The following is a 22,266-nucleotide window of genomic DNA, read 5'->3' as shown; positions in this document are numbered from 1 at the left end:
CCCAGAGAAAGACACAAGTGAACTGGGATTGACCACACCATGCAGACTAAGACCTCTCTGACTTTTAGAAAAGCTCATTTTATGTGGAGCCAAGTTTTTGAAATGATTTAATTTTTCTATTCGTATTTTCTGAATGGTAAGAAGAGAAGTCTCATTAAATGGTTATTTGATAGAGTTTATATCTTGATCAATGATTGCCACTAATACTTATGACTCACCCTGTGCATGCCTGGGAAGTGGTCTGGGCATTGATTTTTTAAAAAAATATTCAATGGCATGAATATGGAACACTCATTTGAATTCCATTATAAAATTGAGGTGCCTTTTGTGGCAAAACAAACTGGCCCTAAGATATAATAAAATCATACTTATGAATGTAGTATATCTTTTAAAATGCACATTTAAGGAGAAAATTATGACTCTCCAAATATTTTTTTTTTTTTTGCGGTATGCGGGCCTCTCACTGTTGTGGCCTCTCCCATTGCGGAGCACAGGCTCCGGACGCGCAGGCTCAGCGGCCATGGCTCACGGGCCCAGCCTCTCCGCGGCACGTGGGACCTTCCCGGACCGGGGCACGAACCCATGTCCCCTGCATCGGCAGGCAGACTCTCAACCACTGCGCCACCAGGGAAGCCCTCCAAATAATTTTTAAAAGAACTTTCCACAGTACTTAGATTTGTGACAATTTTGCATTAGGCCAACTTTCCCAAAGGCTTAGAGAAAAATACAACACTCTCAATTTAATTAGATATGGTAAATTATTAAGAAGTCACTCAACTATTATGAAACTCTCTCGTCAAGATTTAAAAGCAGAGCAGTATAGTCTTCTGGTTGCTCAGACTCTGCTTATTAACATTTTGTAACATCTGCTTCCTATTCGAAATGAAAAGGTACCTCTGGACTGGAGGGCAGACATAAATTATATCAAAAGAATGAAATGAAAAATACAGCAAATGTTTATGGACAAATGCGTTCTCACATTTTTGTAACCACACAAAAATGAATATAATGGGGAAGAAGATACATTTCCTGGAGCAGAAGTCAAAGGAGATTAAACAATTCTACCAATTCGGTTGTGCACTGAAAAAAACAGGCAGAAGGCATAGTCACCACATCCAGTACCCATTCACGCACCGTCAGTGCTGTTAAGAAATCAGAACCCCAGGATTCATTCCCCGATCGCTATGCCGCTGCTAACTGCCTTTACTCTAGAAATAATTAGTAACAGCATGAACTCATTGAGCGACAAAATCTATAGAATTCCACATTAGGCACTTCTAGAATGCAGACACCTGAATTTCATATGATGACACTGGCAATGACCTTAAAAAGTTACCGAGTTATAAATTCTTTTATTTTACGTCAATGTTTAGCATCAAGAGGCAATGTTTCAAGCAACTTTTCAGTATTAATTACAAAACACAGTTGATGTGTTCTGTTATGGAAATCAGAAGAATAAAATTGGGGAAAGAAAAACTGTGAACAGATCTTTGCTTTCAACCATTGGTCCCAGAACAGCCATTATGTAACATTTGAGCGTTTTTATTCTCTTAAGCAGAGTCTTATCTGGATAGGATACCATTATTCTTACCATCATCATTTTCCAGTTGTTATTCAATAGTGCCCACCCTTGCAAAGCTTGTTTGGGTGTAAAAAAGTGTCCCTGAGTTTGTGGCTGGATGGCGTGTGCACGTATGCATGGGTTTCGGCCTGTGTGCACAACTCCGTGTGTTGTATTAACGTGTATAAAAGGCAATGTATACTTGTGAGTATATGAGCATCCTGCGTGAATGATTCATGAAGGTGAGGTTGACACTGACGTTCCTTTCTGCCTTCCTCATGGTACCTAACACAACTGTCATTTTAAAATTTGAAATAGAGGCAAAGACCTCACGTTAGCGGGTGTTTTGTTCAAAACAATGACATCTGCTTCCAGAGCTCACAGGCACCATCATCCACACAAGGCACTGCTTCTCCCACCGGTGGGAGAGGAGGCCTGGCCCTGTAGCTGCACCCTTTGGCATGGCGGCCCGGGGTCCTGTTTTCCACCCCTGAGCAGGATGGACCCGTTTCTAAGTCACCGCATCAGAGCCGGCTGTTAACCCGGGAAAACTGAGTGAAGCCTCCATGGTCTTCTGAAGACAAACGCATGCCAAACCTGTCTCTGATCTTCATTCAGGGGAACTGACCGAGAAAATTCCTTTTCCCTCGCTCTTTTGCCATTTATTAATGCTCCTCCAGATTAGCCTGGATATTAATAAGATGAGGAGTCCACTGAAGAAGGTCACAAGGGAGGAAAGAATAAACGCTGCTTGGATCTCAGCTGTACAAGACATTTTCCCCAGGGCTTCCCCACTACTGTCCTCTGACTTGGTTAGACACAACAGGAGACAGAACTGTCGGGCTGCTTCTTCTATGATGTCATGATCACATGGTAATGATTCCAGGAATTGGACTTCAGTGCACCAGAGTCCTAAGACCCGTGCAGTAACAGCGAGAGGGTCCAGTAACAACCGAGATGCCAACTCACAGGACGCAAATGAATGAACGGCAGAAGGTCCACGACATAGGTCTTCGAAGACCAGAATTCTAGATTGGATGCTGTTACTGACTTCCTCCACGACCCTGTGGAAGCTGTATCCTCTGTGGCCATGGTCAAAGGGTCATCTATTTGGTTTGTGCAAACAACTTCAGCACAACTCTTTTTGAGTGAAATGACTTCCAACCACACGTGTCAACGTGCTGATTCTTCTAAGTGATGCCACATTCTCAGGAACCACAGAAGGACAGATGAGAAAAGCACTTCAGGAGTTTTGCATATCCTCTCAGTCAGAAAGGCATGGTACAGACTGCAGGAGCTGCAGGAAGCAATTTCGCCCGGGCGAACGTTGGTTGGTTGCTTTTGAGTTCAGGAATCTGTCCCCTTACCTCTTCCTTATGGGATCCTCCCCTTTCTTGCTTTTATCCCCCACCCTGTCAGCAAACCCTTTAGTCCAGCAGAGGTAAAGTTCAAAATGAGAGCAATAGCTTTTATTTCCTCTGATGTTTTCAAAGATGTAAGAAATGTCACGCTTTTCAGTGTGCACGAGTGGCAGGCAAATGTCAGGGCCCGAGGGAGGGGCTCGTTCCTCTTAGTTATTGTGAAGATGACCTGACATGAGCTGATGAGACCCAGGAGAAATGTTGTTGTCCTTTGGGGTCTGTCATGACTCTGCTACCAGTGGCAGACGTAACGATAGCATTTCCTAGAAATGCTACCACAGGTATATTTCCTTCAAGTTTACCTGTAATTTTCACAAAGTGCCGTCATTAAGCTACCTTCTGTTAAGTTACTGTGTGGTGCCTACGAAGTCACTTTAATTTTTCATAGTCTTATTTTATGATAATACAGACTTGATAGAATCATTGAGGCTCAATAGGTAGTGGGATCATATTTAGAAAAGTATAAAACTCAATACAAGAAAAGGTACTGTTAGCTATTAGAGTTCTTTTTCTGAATGGCATTGATCATAAAGAAAGGAAGAGACAGGAGGATAAAGGAAGGAAGGGAAGGGAGGGGAAGGGAAGGGAGGAAGGAAGGGACGGAGGAAGGGAGGGATTTATTTGTTTATATCACATACACACTATACGCCTACAGGTATTTGGAAAATAAGATCACAGTTTCCAAGTCAAAGCTCATTCACATCATTGACTTTAGTCACAACAGCTGTCACCATCAATGAAATTTTCTCACTTCCTAACTTTGGTGATTGAATATTGTCAAAGTATTACAAATTCTTTCCAAGATGCTGTCTAGGCCCCTTTTCCCCTTTTCCTGGAAACCGACCTATGAGAACAGAAAAATATTTAATTCAATTTAAACAGACAGGTAGTTTGTTTCTCTAATGTTCTTTTATTGTGATAATATTATTAGCTTCTGTGGTGAGTCAGAAAATGTGTGGATGGTTTCAAATCAGTCTCCAAATTCATCTGAACCTAGGCTGTGCACCCATCCCCGTTTCCCCAGGACTGTCTCAGGTTCAGTAGTGAAAATCCAACACCCTGGGAGACACCTCAGTCCTGGACAAATTGGGCGAGTTGATCACCCTGCACCCCATTCACATTGTGGATGCTGCCTCATCCACACTGTGCTCCAGCCGCACTGCTTCCCCTTAGCTACAAGAACACGCAGGCTTTGCTTTTTCCAGCCTTTACAACACACTGTTCTCTCTGCCTGGATCACCCACTCCCACCTCTAGCAGCTGCTATTTTCAAGTCTTCATCTGAATGCCCATTCACGACCTCCTGACCATCCTACAAAAAGGAGGGCCCAGCCCCGTGCCCCAGGATTCTGTTATGGCATCCCAACCCCGTCCTCCTTAGCACGTCATAACACTTATAGTTCTGTTATTTCCTCGTTGCCTGGTTTATTTTCTATCTTCCCTCGCCAGACCATAAGCTCCACAAGTTTGGGGATCCTTGTCTTCTTCACCAAGTACCCTGTGTCCGACCATACACCCAGCACATACCAGGCAAATCACATGAACTTAGTAAATAACTGGTGACTGAATGAATAAATCATAGATCTTTCAAAATATTTGTTAGGTGGATGAAATACTGAATCTATTGATACATGGATCTTAAGTTAATCACACTTTTCTACTCCATATTTCCCACGTCTCACTACAAACTGTCCTCCAAAGGAAGTACAGTCAGCAGTGTGTATATGCACAGGGCGTGGTGTGTGGCGTGTATATGTGTGGGTGTACACGGTGACATGATGTGTGTGTCTGTGCACATGTGTGCATCCGCACTGAGCAACTACTATGTTCCAAGCACTGGAAGCACAGTTCATCCCCTCCCAGGGGATATAGTTACTGGAGGAAGACATTTACAATTAGAAACTTGCAAAGTGTCTGGGGAAGAAGCCAAGTAGTGGAAGGAGGACCCTCACCCAGGTGAGGATCCCTAGAGGTGGCGAGGAGGCTGCCTCAAGTATGTTGTGTTTGAAGCTGGGGTCTGAAGCGTGAGAAGCTACCCGGGCCCGGAGCCCCGGTGGGCTTCGGGAAGCTGGGACAAACCTTGTGAGGCTGGGGGATCCTCGTGGGTGAAGGTGGGAAGGGAAATGGCACTGCTGGAGATGCTGGTTGGCTGGAAAGCAGTGGCCCAAGAGAAGGCTGGCAGTGTCAGAAGGGAACCTTTGTGTTCCAGTTTAAGATAAAAAGAAATACGAACAAAGAAAAAATGTTATCTTAAGAGGAAACAGCTGAAGGACTTTAAAGAAGGGAGCTAAGTGATTGAAAGGACAGTCCTGGCTTCCATACAGAGAAGACACTGGTCAGAGTGAGTGGAGGCTAGTCCAGGCGAGACCCAGGTGCTGCTGGGTGGAGTCGAGTGGGCAGGTGTGAGTGAAGTCCGTCCAGGGGGTCAGGTCTGCATGTGGGGAGGAGGCGGCGTCAAGGCTGGCCCCGCCCTCTGGCTGGTACTTCCCGGTGGTCATTGGGGCCTTTCACTGCTATGCCTTTAAGACTAGACTTAAGGAATGAAGACTCTGCTACTGATGAACTTTTTATTTATTTATTTTCCAGTTCAGATGAATTTTTTAACATGCCAGTGATTTGATTAGAAAAACAGCTTCACTTTGTACACATCTCTGTAATTTACCTCTGGGCACTCAGATGTTCTGGAAAAATTATACTTTATAATGAGATTAAATAAATGTTTCATTTCAAAAATTTGCTCTCTTCAAGAAACGTGCCGTATCTGAGAAAGTAAGAACTTCATTTTTAAAGTGTACAGAGTAGCACTCATGAATGTGTGTGTTTTGAATGCTTCTGAAAGTAATGAGTAATGTGGTAATGGTATCTTTTAACGGCCTAAAACCATCCATCCTAGTTAATGGTTTAACCCTACCTTCTTCTATTTCAAAAAGCAGGGGTTTACTTCATACCCTAAGGGACATCTATACCACTGGCCAAACACACTGGTGAAGACATACGAGGGAGGCCTCAGTTCAGGCAGCGAGTCAATGACAAAATCAAGTCTCAAGTCAAGGATGAAGATGGTTTTACCTCCCCAGGACACTCATATCACAGTGGAAGCTGTGTCTGAGGTAAGCATCTTCTTGTGGACTTAATATGTCTATCACTCTGGAAATGCCGCACTGCCTCTCAAGGTATTTCCATGAAGCTATTTTAGGCACCAGATCTTTACCTTTCACCTTCTTCAGTTTTCAATTTGGGTTTAATTCCTCTCCTTAAAGTTGCACGGAATAGGAGAGATAGTAGATGAACCCATTTTAAAGAGAGATTTCTTTTGAGGGAATATGATTTAGTCCAGGTTCTATTTAGACCCGTGATCTATTGAAACTCACCGTACTTAAAAAAGGTACTGTACTTTTTTCTTCACTCTGTCATTCCCCATGTATTCTAAGTGGACAAAGCACCAAAGATGGTCCACTGTGGTAGTTATTCTAGCCCAGAAGAACGTCCATGCTATTTTGGTAAGCATATGGGTTTGTTTTTTAGAAATTATCGGCTCTGGAGAGGCTGGTATTATAAACAATGTACTTGTATTTAAAATCCATACAGAAACCTTGAGTTTTGTTTTTACCTTTTGTTGAATTTGTTGGTTTACTTCTGAAATAGAAGTCTTTCCACAGGATTCTTATGCTCCTCCAATCCTAATTCTCTCATCAGTAAAACGAGGAGGCTGTTCTGGTGTTTGAGATTCCTACCAGCTTTGACACATTATGAATCTCTGATTCTATAAGCCCAGATTAGTTCTCTAATAGACGGTAAACACCTTTCCACATTCCACTGTCTGACTCCATCTCCCATATGGATTATTTTTAAAAAATGAACAAGAAACTCATACAACTCAACATCCAAAAACCCCAAACAACCCAATTAAAAAATGGGCAAAGGATCTTAATAGGTATTTTTTCCCAAAGAAGACATAAAGATGGCCAAGAGACACATGAAGAGATGCTCAACATCACTAATCATCGGGGAAATGCAAATCAGGACCACAGTGAGATACGACCTCACACACGTCAGAATGGCTGTCATGGAAAAGAAGCAGGAAGGATGTGGAGAAAAGGAAACCCTTGTGCACTGTTGGTGGAAATGTAAACTGGTTCAGCCATTACGGAAAACGGTACGGAGATACCTCAAAAAACTACAAATAGAATTATCACATGATCCAGCGATTCCACTCCTGGGTATTTTAGCCAAAGGAAACGAAAAAACACTCATTTGAAAAGGTACACACACACCTATGTTCATTGCAGCATTATTTACAATAGCCAAGATATGGAAGCGACCTAAGTGCCCATCAAAAGATGAATGGATAAAGAGGATATGATGGGGGAAAAGAGAAATAGGTGAGGGAGATTAAGAGGTGCAAACTTCCAGATGCAAAATACAATAAATGAAGCACAGGTATGAAATGTTAAAAAAAAAAAAAAAAGAACAAGAAGGAAGAAGCATCATTTCTGAGGGTTTTTTATTGAAAGGGTGTCCCCTCTGATAAGTTAACTTGGAACACAACTTTCTTTCTTTTCAGCTCTCACGGAATTACTTTTCTTCATAGAGGAATCACGGTTACCTAGACCATAATCTCTGATTCCATCTCTGAACCCAGAGCCTCGTTCCCTGTGATCTGATTAGAAAGATGCTAACTGCTTTGCCAGAGAGGCCATCTCTTCCCATCTCTCTGCCTGGCCTCTCAGCCCTTCTTCTCACTAATTTGCTTTCCGTGATACTGCAGAGTTATACGTCATTCTGGGTGATTGCAAACTGCATATGTGTGTCAAATACATGGGGGTTTGCTTGGGTGAATTTCTAGGTTCAAAGTGAAGAATTTGCTCAACCTCCTTAATTTTATGATTTGTGATTTCTGATTACTGTACTAGATGTTTGGAGGGTGGTCTTCATAAATCCTCGTACGAGTGGAACAAAAAAGTTGAGACATGAGCCTTCTCCATTTGGCCAGTAGATGGAAGTATTTCATAGGGAAATAAGCAACCAGCAGGGTTTTGTTTGGTGGTTGGTTCTGGTTTTGTTGTTGTTTTTAAGAAGATGGAAGAATTGTCCGGAAAAGAAGTAGAAAGGAGAAATGAAAAACAAAAACCAAGAGACAAAGTGTACAAAAATGCAGGGCTTCTAAACTCACCGAAAATCCATTTTCTGTTCAGGCTTTCTCTATGTATCCTCTGTGACTCTGTCCCTTTTGAAAGAATAGAAGGATAAATTAGACTGTTGATAACTCTGGAGTTTGGGTTTTTTTTTTTTTTTCAATATAATCTCTATGGATCCTTGAGAGTCCGAAAAATCTTTTCACGAGAATGAATAATGCAATCAGCTTCTTCAGCAATCAGCCCAGCTGAACATGAAGCTGGTGATTTCACTGGAATGCTTAATGCCCACCAGCAAGAGTGGTGTGAGAGCAACAACGGGGAGGTTCATGTTGGCAGCTCCAACCAGCGATTCTGGCCGTGGTTCCAATGCAGGGATCACGAGGCCACTGCTTTGCCCATTCTATCTACTGCTCCTGTTTGGAACTACTGGTCTACCATGGACAAGCTAAGGTGGATCACCAAGCATTGTTCCAGCAGCTGGTTGCATGATTCCCCTGGGTGCTGTGTGAGTGTGTTTCCAAAATCCCAATTTCAACAAACTGTGTGTCGGAGTCTCCAGGCAATCATATCCAACTTGGAGATTAGATTGAAAAACTGAGTTGTCACCGACAGCAGAGGAGATGAAAGCCATCTTTTCTGTATCAGCTCCCGTGTAATTGGCACGCTAACCCAAACACCCCTCTCCAAATACCCGTCTCCTTGCGAGTTTTGGCAGGAGATGCAAGGACTGGATTTTAGCTCCATCTTTGGTGTGGGGAACAACCCAGCAGTTTTCCAATTATGTCAGGAGAGAAATGAAATCTCTAGAGACACAAAATAACTTCCTAGAAACCAAATTTCTTTTTATCTATGTATTTTTAAAGAAAATCCGAACAAGTGATATGCATGCATGAAGCAAATGAAACGCTCTGAGACTGGTTAACATCTGCTAAAACAGAGCTCGGCTTATTCGCGTAGCTCTCTTATTTCTCCCATCACAGGGTAATGTTGCCTTCTTTATTAGTATTTCTGACTTTCTTCATCAGCATTGTGATTTTCATTGCATTTGTCGAAAAACTGCCTCTATAAGCAATACCCTTGATACAGAGTTTCAACGTAGCTACTGCATTAATACACTTATTTTCTTCTTTCAGTATGTCCTTGAAGTAAGGGCCTTTCGGAATATGTAAAAACTATGTAGATAAGCACTGAGGTACAAGAATTACTGAGCATTAAATCTGTTCATTCCCCAAGTTCTACTTATTTTTTTTTTTTAAATGAGGAAACCAAGATCAAGGCAGAGGAATATATGCTTCAATTTGTGAAAGCAGAGCCCCCCGCCCATCCAAATGCACAGCGTTTTGGAGGAAAAAGATAACCCTAGGATGGTGAGTAGTCATCAAGCACTAATGGTCAGCTTCTTCGGTAAAATCTCTGGGCCTCCTGAGTATTTTAAAACACCTTTTGATCTCACTTCTAACAAGCACTGAACTGACTGCTGGTTGGGCAGGGGGGTGAGGCACGGGAAGAGTGCTACAAAAGGGATACGGGTCACATCCTTTCTGGCCAAGAGGCAGTGAAAGGAGAAAGCAATTTGGTGGCAAGATTTGATTTGCTGGTTGAGAAAGCCAAACTCCATGGAACGGCCATCGCTGAGCAAGGACCCCTCCCCCTCCTCATTTATACTGTCTATAATCACCAGTGCCAAGGGCCAGTGACGAGTGTCACTGCACTTAGAGTCAGCCCTCCATATCTGCAGATGCGGAACTTGGCGGCTATGGAGGGCAACTTTATCACACCATTTTATGTGAGACTCGAGCATCCGGGGATTCTGGTATGAGGTGGTCCTGGAACCAACATTCCCGGGACCCCAGGGACTACTGTACTCACCAAAGCAAAGGTTGCTCTTTGGAAATCTTGCCACTAGGGAGCAACATTGACTAACTTTGGCCTTGAAGGTTCCCCCCCCCCCCCCCCCCGCCCCCCCTATCCTTTTTTTTTTAAAGGAAAAGTTAGGCTTTTTTTTTTTTTTGCCTTGGGGCACATACGAATAAAATCTTCTAAAATCACACCTTTGCAGTTTCCTGCTCTGAGTAGGGGGAAGAAATGGAGTCCTGAGAAACAGGGGGTAAAGGAGAGCCTCTCTCTCTCTCTCTCTGTCTGCAAATGTCTCGGCTCAGCTCCTGGAAGCTGGAGGAGGGACAGATGTTTGGGGCTGTGCACAGGAATCTCAGTAGTCTGGGAAAGGCTGCTCTGGGTATCTTTCCTCTCTGGACTTTCATACATCAGAGAGTTGTTACTTATGTTTGCAAAGTTAATCCTTGCCCTGAAGCACCATCCTTGGATTAGAAAATACAATGAAAGAACCCAAACAGTAAATCATTGTATTGCATCTCCGCTCAAAACGCTGTCTTCTGCTTGGGCTTTCCTTGCTGCAAAGACCATTTTATAAGAGTGATCTCAATCGCAGACAATCCAGGTCCACCCCAAAAATCAAGAAATAGGGGAATCTTTAAAAATGTCCCCATTTAATGAGATGATACAAAACAAAGCACAGAAAGGTAGAAGAAATTCAACAAGTGTCCCCTAGAAAGTCAGTGGTGCTGTAAGAAAGATGGTCCAGGACTCTCTCCCTTGGCTTTGTGAGTCCTCCCCTAATCCCTTCTCTAACCGGCAAATAAATTTCTGGGAGCCCTTTTGGTTTCCAGATTTTTTCTAAACCTGCCACACACTGGTTGTTATTCTTTCTCATGCTACGTCTCCCACCTGCTTCTGGAGTGAAACAGCAGTTGGCAATAGGGATGCTCAGAGTCTAGTACCCCAGCCTGGCCAAATAACACTCAGATAATCACATCATTAACCTGGCTACTGAGCTCCAGGTTGGCAAGAGCCAGCTCTGCTTCCCTGAGTGCTGAGGGTCCCTAGTTTGAAAAACATGCACTTCTTCCTAATAGGCAATCTATCACTTGCCGTCTAATAGAAATCACCTGCTCCTAGAATAATCATTAAACAAATTGACAGCATGTTGAGAGCCGGAGTTCTCAGCTTTAATGCTGCCTGGTTGAATCAAGCAGATGGAATGAAAACAACCACAACACACCACTGCACATCATTTAGAAACTCATTAGTCACAGGGGAATCACAGTCTCTGCAGATGCTGGCTCTTCCCCTGGAGAGTCAAGAGGTACTTTGTGGCCAGGGGTCAGTGCCCTGGACCCTTAAGTGATGGCTTTGAGTCTTAACTTTGCTACTTACAAGATCTGGGAAAAAAAAGTCTCCTAGGAGATAAAATACCTACCTTGGAAATGTCTATCTCATAGATTGCATGAGGGTCACGTTAGGTACTATGACAAAAAGCACCTTGTAAATTTAAAGAATTAAGCCCTCAGTGGGACAGCACTTTGGACACTCAATAATAATAGCTGTCATTTTCTGAACATAGGCTCCATATTAAACACTTTATGCAGACTGTCTCACTAAATCATCACAACTGTGTATGATAGATATAAATTCCCCTACTTTAGAGATGAAAGATTTGAAGTCCAGAGAAATTCAGCAATTTGCCCAAGGTCTCGAAGCTAACAAGTGGTGATGTTGATTCAAAGCCCAGTCCCCAGTCCAGCTGACTCCAGAATCAGTGTTCTCACTGATAGGGTTCAAGACAGGTCACCCCCAAATATGGCAGCTTGGCATATTAAATATCTTAAGGAATTTTTAAAAAACAGGCAGAAGCAAGAAGGTCACTCTTCCCTGCCTTGTCACCCTTCTTCCCTGAAACAGGTCATAAAACTCCCCTGTGAAAGCTACCCTCCCTGTACAGGGCAGAAAGAAGACTTTCTTAACACCAGAGATAGAAAATTTAGGGCCAAGCAGCCTGTATAAGCAAACCTTACTAAACTAACCTTCACCTTCCTAGTTACTCCTTCACCATTAACTACCCCTGGCCCAAACCCCTTTGTCTTTCCAATTCTTCACAAATTTACTATTTCCTTGTCGAAAAGGTATAAAAACTTCTGGCTCTGGTCACTTTCTTGGTCTTCATTTTCTCGTGAAGACTCTCATCTACATGTAGAAATTCAATGAAATTTGTATGCTTTTCTCTGTCTTTGTCAGTTTAATTTTCAGATCAAGCCAGGGACCCTAAGAAGATTGAGCAAACATTTCCCCCCTCTGCATCACTGTTAAGCAATGCTGCCTTACAGACTGGTCTGTTACATACAGGCTGCTGCCTTTATCCTGGGCGGGGAAATCTTCAGCTTCTGAGGCTGCTTCCCTGCAGAGAGGTTAAAACCTCCTCCCCCCGGCCTCACCGTTCACTACAAACGGGCACTCGATGTGAATGAAGGATCTTTAATGGTCTTATGTAATATGTAACTATCCTGACTGCCTCCACTGCTCTGATTTCTAAATCATGTTGTATCTAAGGGGAGCTCTTCAGTCTAAGGAGGAAAGAAGTGGATGGGGGTTGGAGAAAAGGGAACGTAAGGCACACTGAAAGGGAGAGGCCAGTCACACCTAATTAGCAGCATTTTGCAGCCTGCATGGAGGACAGCTCTTCTAAGGAGAAGTCAGACTAGGATGGTGTGATGCTTTAATGGCATGGCCACCTCCTGGGAGACAGGAAGGAGAGGACGCTGGGCGGCTGGCCCAGGTCACATAGAAATAATTCAATTTGAGGTCTCAACGCTGGAAACTGTTCAGAACACGGAAAAAGCCCCAGTGCGCTGAAATGTACCGGGCAGGGCATATAAACCTACAATACATCACCTGCCATTGAGTACTTGAAGCTTGTAGCTGGAATTATATACTTTGAAGGTGCAAGTTCCTTGTTTAGGGTCAGGCTAGCAGTAGGCATTTACTTCTTGCGTATTCATTTCATTTTGATAAATGAAAAAAAAAATCAGCTGAGATTTACAGATCTTCTTTTGTCTCCTCCACTGCATCTTGCAGAAACTGTTCACACTTCAAAAGATGAGTTTGGGCTTCCCTGGTGGCGCAGTGGTTGAGAGTCTGCCTGCCGATGCAGGGGACACGGGTTCGTGCCCCGGTCCGGGAAGATCCCACATGCCGCGGAGCGGCTGCTCCCGTGAGCCATGGCCGCTGGGCCTGCGCGTCCGGAGCCTGTGCTCCGCAGCGGGAGAGGCCACAACAGTGAGAGGCCCGCGTACGGCAAAAAAAAAAAAAAAGATGAGTTTAGTGGAGGAGATTGCTGTGCAGCAAAGGAAAAAACAGTGAGAAACTATGAAGAGGCTTTTAATACTTAATTAGAACCTCGGAGGTGCAGCCCTAAAGAGGGACATGAGACTGGATAAGATTTTTAAGCAGGAGCGGGAAGAACTTAGAGGATGAAGGAAACAGATGAGAACATGTCATGAAATGCAAGAATGAACATGTATGCAGAGGGGAGAGGGAGCAGAAACAAGGTAAGCGGACCCAGACCACTCGGGAAGCTTGGTTCTCAGCTCTGTCTGCATATTATCATCATCTGGGATGCTTTAAAAATGATGAATTCCCCCTTACCCGCTGACCTCTTTTTTAGAAACTTATCTGCAAATCTCATTTCTCTTGTATAGAATCGAGCACTGAAATTAAGAGGAGACATAGTTTAAAGGAAAGAACACATGCTTTGGGACCTAAAGGTCGGGGCTTCTACCCCTGACTAGGTCTATGATCTCAGACAAGGTAACTGGCATCCTTGAGTAAATTAGGTATCAGAATACCCATCATCCAGGACTACTGGATGGAGAGGCTGGAAAATGGTGAGATCCCCAAGACACTGACTTCTATCTAAGCTACTTGGAAGGGGAATAAGATGGTCCTGGATAACAATAACTTAAAAAGACTATAGATAAAGTATCTACTGGGAATCAAGAACCATAAGAAAACAAAACAATGGATTCTTGGCCTCTGTGAATAATATTTAAGATTTCAATTATTGGGGAACATGCAATAGTCACTAGTAATTTTGCAGGCCTCGTGAATTTGAACTTGACAATCTAGAATTGGCTAAAATGCCAAGTCTCTTGGTGGGTGAGCTTACTAGGGTCCCCTGTATCTAATCTTTGACTCAACTCTGTTGTCTGCTTGGCCCTACCTATTCACTACAGCTAATGATTAAGTTTAAAAAGTAAAACAAAAACAAACAAAAAAAAGTAAAACAAGACCAAAAAACCCCGACAATTTTAGATCTTTTGAAAAACTACCTTGAGAGAAAATCAACTAAGTTTGGGGTAAAAGTTAAGCTGCTCCAAGGGTTATGTTTCTCAGCCAGAAAATAATATTAAGGAGCCAGATGGTGAGTTCAGCTCAGAACTATGATGTATTCCACAAAGAGACAAGAGTAGGCCATCAGTGAAACTATTTTGCAATTGCTTCCACCAGGATTAATTTGAATAGCTGTATAAAGGACTTTAGTACTGAAGTTATAGAATCATTAATTGTCTAAGGGAGTCACTTAAAATTTTAAGTTATACATTATGGCATTTTATGGAGAGAATGATAGATAACGGTGGTATTTTCAAATTTGTGGACTTGAGAAGGCCTTTTCCCACAGGAATGCGTATTTCTTAAATTATTGATGATATGGTACAGATAAGAACAAAAAAATTTAGAGAAGAGAGGATGCAAAGCAGTTAAAAAAGAACTCCCTGTACGCTGTCAGCTATGGATTTGGAGACAAGAGAGTTTGAAGTACTCGAGTCCTAACCGGTTGATAAGGGTAATGCTGATGAAAAGACAGAAATGTGCTGATGCAGGTGGGAGGTTGGAAACCCCTAAAAATGCATGGCATGAGTCAGGAAATTTATGTGATCGAACTCCAGGAACTATAATGGGGAGTTTCCGAAATTAGGGCTAGAATTCTGATCCTGGTCTGCTCCTGGCTAACTCTGTGACTTTGGGGAAGTCGTTTATCCTCTTTGATTCTTAATTTCTTTTTTTGAACCTACACTTCTTAACCATAAAGTGACTGCAGGGGCCTGGGTGATGCCTGAGATACAGTTCAGTGATTTTATGGCTCATACATAATCCTACTATATACAGTTGTGCATCTTTTTATTTTTTCTCCTTCAACTGTACATTAGATAATGAATATTTTCCATGTCACTGAAATTACTTTAAAACATGTTTCAATGACTATGTAACACGTATTATATTAATTATTTAGCCACTTCCTAGGTATTTAGGTTTTCAATGTTTTTCATTATAAAAATGCTGCAATAACTATCTTTGTATATATCTGTCCCCTACTCGAGTGACTTCCTTGGATTGAATCCTAAAAAATGAAATTACTATGTCAAACACGAGCATTTTTAAAATGTTTGATATTTACTGTCAAACCTTTTCTTAGAAAGCTGTCATTTATATTCCCACTGGAGCTCCTGGGTCTTCTCTCTTCCACCCACATTGTTGTAGTTAACATTTTTCATGTGTCTGTTCGGTTGATAATTTATTGTATCTTATCATTTTAATTTTTATTTCTTGTTTCATTTTTAAATCGAAGGTTTGTACACATGCATCTGTAAGTCACAGTTCTTCATGCAGGGCAGAAAAATGTTTTTCCTCAACCTTCTTATGGTCCCTGACTGGGTCTGAAAATTAAACTGACAAAGATGTTCAGAGAAAAGCACACAGATTTTATTGAATTTTTACATGCACAAGGGAGCCTTCAGGAGAGAGGAAGGGACCCAAAGAAGTGACCAAAGCAGGAAGCTTTTATGCCTTTTAGACAAAGAATCAATACATTCGCAAAGAAATGACAAGACAAAAGGGTTTGGACTAGAGGTAGTAAATGGTGGAGAAGTAACTAGGAAGCTAAGGGCTTAACAAAGGTTTGTTTGAAGAGTCCACTGGTGCCATCTCTGGGCTGATAAGAGTCTGTGTCCAGTAAAGGAGAATTTATATCCTTCCTTTAGGCAAAAAAAAAAGTGGGGGGAGCTTTTTCTGTGTCTACTGCTTAACTGCCTTCAGCTCAAAATAATTTTTATGTCACAGAGGCATATTTTGGGGTGACATATTCTGGTTTCCTTTATTCACTAATAAATTATCTGTTGATATTTATTGACATTTTTTCCATTGGAAAGACAGTCTTGTCTTTGTTTCAGTGTTAGGAATATCTTTTTTCTTTAATTAATTAATTTTGGCTGGGCCAGGTCTCCGTCGTGGCACGCGGGATCTTCATTGTGGTGTGCAGGACCCTTAGTTGCGGCACGCAGGATCCTCCAGTCACGGCAGGCGGACTTCCTAGTTGCGGCATGCATGTGGGATCTGGTTCCCCGACCAGGGATCAATCCCGGGCCCCCTGCATTGGGAGCGCGGAGACTTACTCAATGGAGCACCAGGGAAGTCCAGGAATACCTTTTATATTAATGATATTATTAACCCTTTGTCTCTTTTGTTGGTAATCCGTAGATGTCCTGGTCTCACCTACCAGTGATTACAGATTTTCTGCAATTCCACAAGTCTTAATGTTCAGAGCCTCCCCCTTCACTCAAGCACTTCTGGGGTCCACATTATTCTTTAGGAACCTGGTTAGGGAAGGAGAGGAACTCACGTAAAGATCAGACATCCATACATTTCCGTGACGGCTGCTCTTTCTGTCTCCAAGTCCTTGACACCCAGCCTGATGCTTTTCTCCATATTCCCGAGCCAACATGGGGGCTGTTCTCTCTGGCCGGCCAGCTGACAGGTTCCTCTATATTTTTACCCAGCTCTTTGGAAGAGTTTTCCACACCAGGGTAGTTGGATTCCTCAATTACCTTGCAGGCTGGTGTCCCCTTCGCAGGCAGTACAGGGACTCCAAGTGTGAAGGTGGTGCTGTGGCAGGCGGTGGCCAGGCCACCTTCACACTTTTCTCGGAACCCGTCTCCCCACTGATCTCTAGGTTCTGGCACTTCCTTCCAGACATGCTCCACAATTTTCCCCTTTCTGTCCAGTCCATCTGTCAGATCTGCAGACACATTTAAGCATGTTCAATATTCACATTCTCTCTTTCAGACTGGCTCCTACAGCGCTCCAAGTGCAAGGCAGTCTGGAGCACCCCCTCCCCTCCTGAACGTGCCGTGGCAGTTGGGTGGCTTGTCAGAAGGCTGTTCCCTCCAGAGCACTGGAGGGGGTGCTACAACCCGACGTCATGAGGAATCACAGCATCAGTCTGACCCCGACCCATTTACTGCTATGTATCCTGCAAATACTTTCCCCAAGTTCATTACTGACGTTTCCCAGTGTACAGAGTTCATATTTTTACATAAACAAATTTAGGATTGTTTTTTCCTTCATGATTTGTTCCATTTCATTCTACCTTGAAGGTGCCCCCAAATCTGAACTCTAGTGTTCATCTGGAAAAGCTTTTCTATGAAAAGCTTAAAAGGGAAAAAGTAATAACTTGCCCCTCTCATTTACTGCAAGATTTATCAATTCACAGTGATTAAAATGGATTGGCTTTGGTGAAACTATCAGGCATATGCATCTAAGCGACAGAGCAGAAAATCGTAAAATAGACCTTATGTAAGCATGTAATGTGTAATAGAGAAAACACTGCAGATGAGTGAGGAGGAAGCCTATTAGTCTATGAATAGTATAGAAAATTGGCTTCTCAGATAAAATACAGAGGTAGAGCTTCACATAACTATGAAGTTTGTGTATAGCTATTTTAACCCAATTTCAGGTAGGCAATTTTACTTAAAGTGTCAGATACTGTTTTGGGTATCGAGGATACAACTGTGAAATAAGTAGACAAAAACTCTGATTTATTCTAGCAAGAGAACCACACAGTAAATGAATGAAAAATAAATCATAAACAGTTTTACAATATAAATGCTACGAAGGAAAGGAGCAAGGTGGTAAGTTAGAGGAGAAATGGGGAGGAAGCAGATTGACTTCGGATGGGCTGGTCCTAGAAAGCTCCTCTAAGAAGAGGGCGTCTGAGCAGAGGCCACAAGAGTCACCTCAGTGAAGGAATGAGAAAGAGCAAGAGGTCCGTAGGGGGACAGCAGTCAGGACGGGTGGACAGCAGTCAGGACGGGTGGACAGCAGTCAGGACAGGTGGGCAGCAGTCAGGACGGGTGGACGGCAGTCAGGACGGGTGGCACCTCTGGTCTGTGCTGATGGCCTGAGTATCAGAGGGGCTGGGATCGTGCGGAAGGAGGGAGGAGTGGTGTGGAAGAGGCAGTGGGAAGGACACTCACACTGCCCCACTGCCCTGCAGGGTCGGGGATGAGAGGGAGATAAGAGGCCTCTGACTCAGTAAATGTGGGAGAAATAGAGTTCTCTAGAGAGAGACAGATTTCAGTAAAAGTCAAGAGTTAGAGGAAGGTTTACTGTTTCCAGAAAAGGGATCCAAGGTGCACAGCAGAGGCTTTGCAGGGGCAGGGAGGTATGGGGAATGTATCAGATGATGAGACGTCCCAAACAGGAAGAGGATGAGAGTGGAGATAGCAGTTACAAGATCAGAGTACAGATGGTGCTTAAATAAGCGGGGAAGCAGGGCGCTGTGGGATTATCGTTGGCGCTCTCCTAAAGGAAGGGGAACACTTATTTCCAGCTATAGTCCCAAGAAATTAACTGAATGATGTGGAGGGACTGTTCTCTGCAACTCCAGGTGATGTCTGTAGCACAGTCATGATGGGCTAGGACTGAGGGAGCGGGAGCAGGTTGGAAGATTCTCCTTGGGATTGAGAAGCAAGGTGATGGTCTCTGGGTATGTATTTTCTCAGTCATTTTCTATTCTAATAGACAATCATGAATACAGGAATTATTTTATAAGCTAGAGTTACAGACATGGATACCATAAGTCTTAAGTGAAACTGTCTCAACAAACAAAAGGACATGGAAGCTGTTATTTCCACCAAAGAGTTGCAAAGAAGTTATCTGTAAGCCAGACTAGGAGCTGCAATAATTTGGAAAAGAATTTTAAGTCCCAAGAAATTTCATCCAATACTCGTCAACAGTGCTGAAGATCACGTGTATCTTTATCAGTTTGAGTTTTAGTTGCAAGAAACAGAAAACGACTCTGTCAAAAAGAAAATAAATTTATATAAGAATATTAGCTACTCCCAGTAGCTTGAGTAGCTGAGAATGCTGGACAAGTAAGCCTGTGGACCACACAGCCAAAGCAACAGTCCAAACAGCACCACAAATCTGGTCTGTTGGGAAACCAACATCCTGGCCAACTGTGGTCGGCAAAATGGAACCCCAAAGATGTCCACATCCCAGTCCCCAGGACCTACAGATATACTGCTTCACATGGCACAAGGTGCTCTGCAGATGTATTTAAGGTAATGGACTCTTAAGATAAACAGACGACCTCATTTTATCCAGGTGGGTCCCATCTCCTCACATGAGCCCAGAACTTTTCTGACTGGAGGCAGAAGAGATACGGCACAGGGAAGAGTCACAGAGACTGGAAGCATGAGTAAGACCCTACACCATCGGAGGCAGCAACGTGGTGAGGAGTGCACGTGGCCTTGAGGAGCTGAGAGGGGGTCCCGGATGACAGCTGGCCAAAACATGGGGGGCTCAACCTACTACTACAAGGAACTGAATTCTGCTAACAACCTGACGAGCCTGAGAAGTGGACCATCAATCACACCCAAGAAAAGGCAAGGCCAAGACCAAGACCCAACTGCTTCGCCTGGCAAAGTTACAGTGAGCCACTTCTGGGTTCAGACAGTTTATTACTTACATAAGCAGCACGTGGAAGACTAGCCAAAGGCTCCAGCTGCCCATCGTCCTCGTCCCACACACCAGAAAGATGACACTAAGCAAAAGGGGCCGGGTGACTCTAACGCCAACTGTGCAACATCTCGTTGCTGACGATCCAATTCCAGGCGACAGCTCAGCAGCTTTATATCCTACAAATCTATTCTGATGGGGGCAAGGGACAGGGAAGAAAGCCCCAAACCTCACCATAACCCGGGAGGTGCTGAGGAAACATCTCATGGGGAGACAGGTCCGAGGGAGATGACCTCACAGACGCTCCCTACGACCCTCCCGTGCTCTCCTGCTCTGGGAGGGTCCCAGGCATTCTGCCAAGGCTCGGATGAGCTGTGGTTCAAGCCTCTGCCTGCCTGGTCTACGTGGAAACCTGCAGGGTCAGCAGAGCGCATGGCAGGGCCATTCCCGTACCCGGATTCTCCCTCGGAGCCTCCGGATCAGGCCCCAGGCGGGACACCACCTTGATTTCTTTCTCATGAGACCCCGAGTGAAGAAATCAGTCAAGTCTACGCAGACTTCTGACCTACAGAACTGTAAGGAGAATAGATTTGCATTGTTTTAAGGTGCTAAGATGGCTGTAACATGTTACACAGCAGCAGGACACGGATGTGAGCTCTAAACGCCAGAACAGTCAGGACCTTCAACTGAATGCTGTTGTTGGCATTTCAGATGCTGGCGCTCTTGGAAACTGGATGCATCCCACATCCACTTTCAGAGAAGTTCCCTCCTGTCTTGATTTTTTGCTTTACCAGTTTCTTCTTCAAGTTCCAGAGTGAGTGCTTGTTACTGGCTTTGCGATCGTGTGCCCATGCGCTAACTACAAAGGGGGCATGGAAAGGGAGTACCTGAGCTTCTAGAACGACAGGTAGGCTCTGCGTCTCTTCTACTCATAATATGAGAAATTCCCCAAATATTGAAAGGAGATTCAAATTATAATCAGGACGAAAGTGTTATTACTGCTACATACCACTCTTTTGTTATCCAATATCAAGGCAGACCCTGGGCTCCTATGGTTTCAATATTTCAGGAGAATAGTGCTTCCACTAAAAGACTCAGCAATGGTCCCACTGAATCTGAAGCTGTAACACACCTGGCTACCCTGAGCTTTTCCAGCAATTGACTAAACAAAAAGAACTGTCCATGATATAGGAATATCGATCAAGAGCACGGGTGTTGATTAATACGTTGTGCTACTGCACAAGATGAAATCTGTGAGATGGTTATTGTGTGTGTAAAACGCAGAGGGGATCCTTTCACTCTGACCTCTCGGATCCCACACTTGTGCCTTCAGGGAGCAAGAGCCCCATTTCTGGTTGCTGGTATGGAGTGAATTCCAGTTCTGTGTACAACACCCCTATCTTGTTTGGTGTTTTCCCCTAGTTAACACTGGGTCCTAACAAGGCATTCTACTGACTTATAGAACGAGCTGCTTCTAGGGCTTCCCTGGTGGCGCAGTGGTTGAGAGGCCGCCTGCCGATGCACGGGGCGCGGGTTCGTGCCCTGGTCCGTGAAGATCCCACATGGGGCGGAGCGGCTGGGCCCGTGAGCCATGGCCGCTGAGCCTGCGCGTCCGGAGCCTGTGCTCCGCAATGGGAGGGGCCACAACAGTGAGAGGCCCGCGTACCGCAAAAAAAAAAAAGAACTAGCTGCTTCTAGATGTTGGATTGGAGGGTAAGATCAGTGAATCCCAAGGGCTTGCATTCTTTCACTGTAAAGTGAATTCACTGAAAAGTGAGTTCCTTGGAATATTACTCTATTTTCTAAAATATATTTGAAGTGCTTCAGTTTGGCAGTGTAAGGTGTGTGTGCGTATCTAAATTAACATTGCTCTAGAGTGCAGGAATGGCCACATAACGTGTGAACTAAGCTGCTCGGTAACTTGCGTTTCAGAATATATCAGAACTGGTTGGTTAGAATCTGAAAACCTCATTGTATAGTTCCCCTTACGCATATCGGTCTGATTTGGCACTGGAGGGTTTATTAATTAATGTACAGGATATTAAATTATGTCACTGGAGAAATGCACAGTGTCAGTATGTGTCAGGCGGAAAGATGTGTACAGAAGAATCTACACTTGCAGAATTAACACTCTGACAACCCCAGCAGCCTACTTTTTGAGTAGTATCCTAGGTTTAGAACTCCACTCATTCCAGAGTTCCCCACTTGAGAGGGAATTCTTTGCTCTACTCAAACTAGGGACATAGCTGTTTCTGCCATCAGAGTACTTGTTGTGGCTGGATGGGCCTTTAGTTCTAGAGACTCGTGGAGTGCCTAGAGAACAGGGGCAAAGGATGGAGAGTGGGGACTTCACCCGACTTGCAAGACCTCATTATTCACATGTCTTGATGCCTGCTCACCAATCGATATTGGTACTTAGGTACGGTTTTTGCTTTCTTTAAAACATAATATCTGGCAATAACACTGCAGAGAAAACAAATGGCTCCAACCATCACTCA

The 22,266-nt window shown here is 43.8% G+C and overlaps 1 protein-coding gene across 1 annotated transcript in view; it reads right to left on the bottom strand.

Moving 5' to 3' along the window:
- The window catches only part of KCNU1 (potassium calcium-activated channel subfamily U member 1), a 154,998-nt gene extending 133,237 nt beyond the window's left edge, over window positions 1–21,761 (bottom strand). Inside the window, exons 1-3 of the mRNA XM_027123016.1 lie at window positions 21,758–21,761; window positions 16,803–17,045; window positions 2,190–2,473 (exon numbers count right to left, since the gene is read on the bottom strand). Coding sequence (XP_026978817.1) covers window positions 2,190–2,473; window positions 16,803–17,045; window positions 21,758–21,761 — 531 coding nt within the window. The remainder of the gene's footprint in view (window positions 1–2,189; window positions 2,474–16,802; window positions 17,046–21,757) is intronic.
- Between the last annotated feature and the right edge of the window lie 505 nt (window positions 21,762–22,266).

This window comes from Aethalodelphis obliquidens, unplaced genomic scaffold (assembly GCF_003676395.1).
Source record: "Aethalodelphis obliquidens isolate GAN/ISIS:26980383/991018 unplaced genomic scaffold, ASM367639v1 scaffold25, whole genome shotgun sequence".
NCBI classification, from domain to species: Eukaryota; Metazoa; Chordata; class Mammalia; order Artiodactyla; family Delphinidae; genus Aethalodelphis; species Aethalodelphis obliquidens.
Note: the sequence above shows the minus strand (reverse complement) of the source record. Positions and strands in the feature narration are given on the sequence as shown.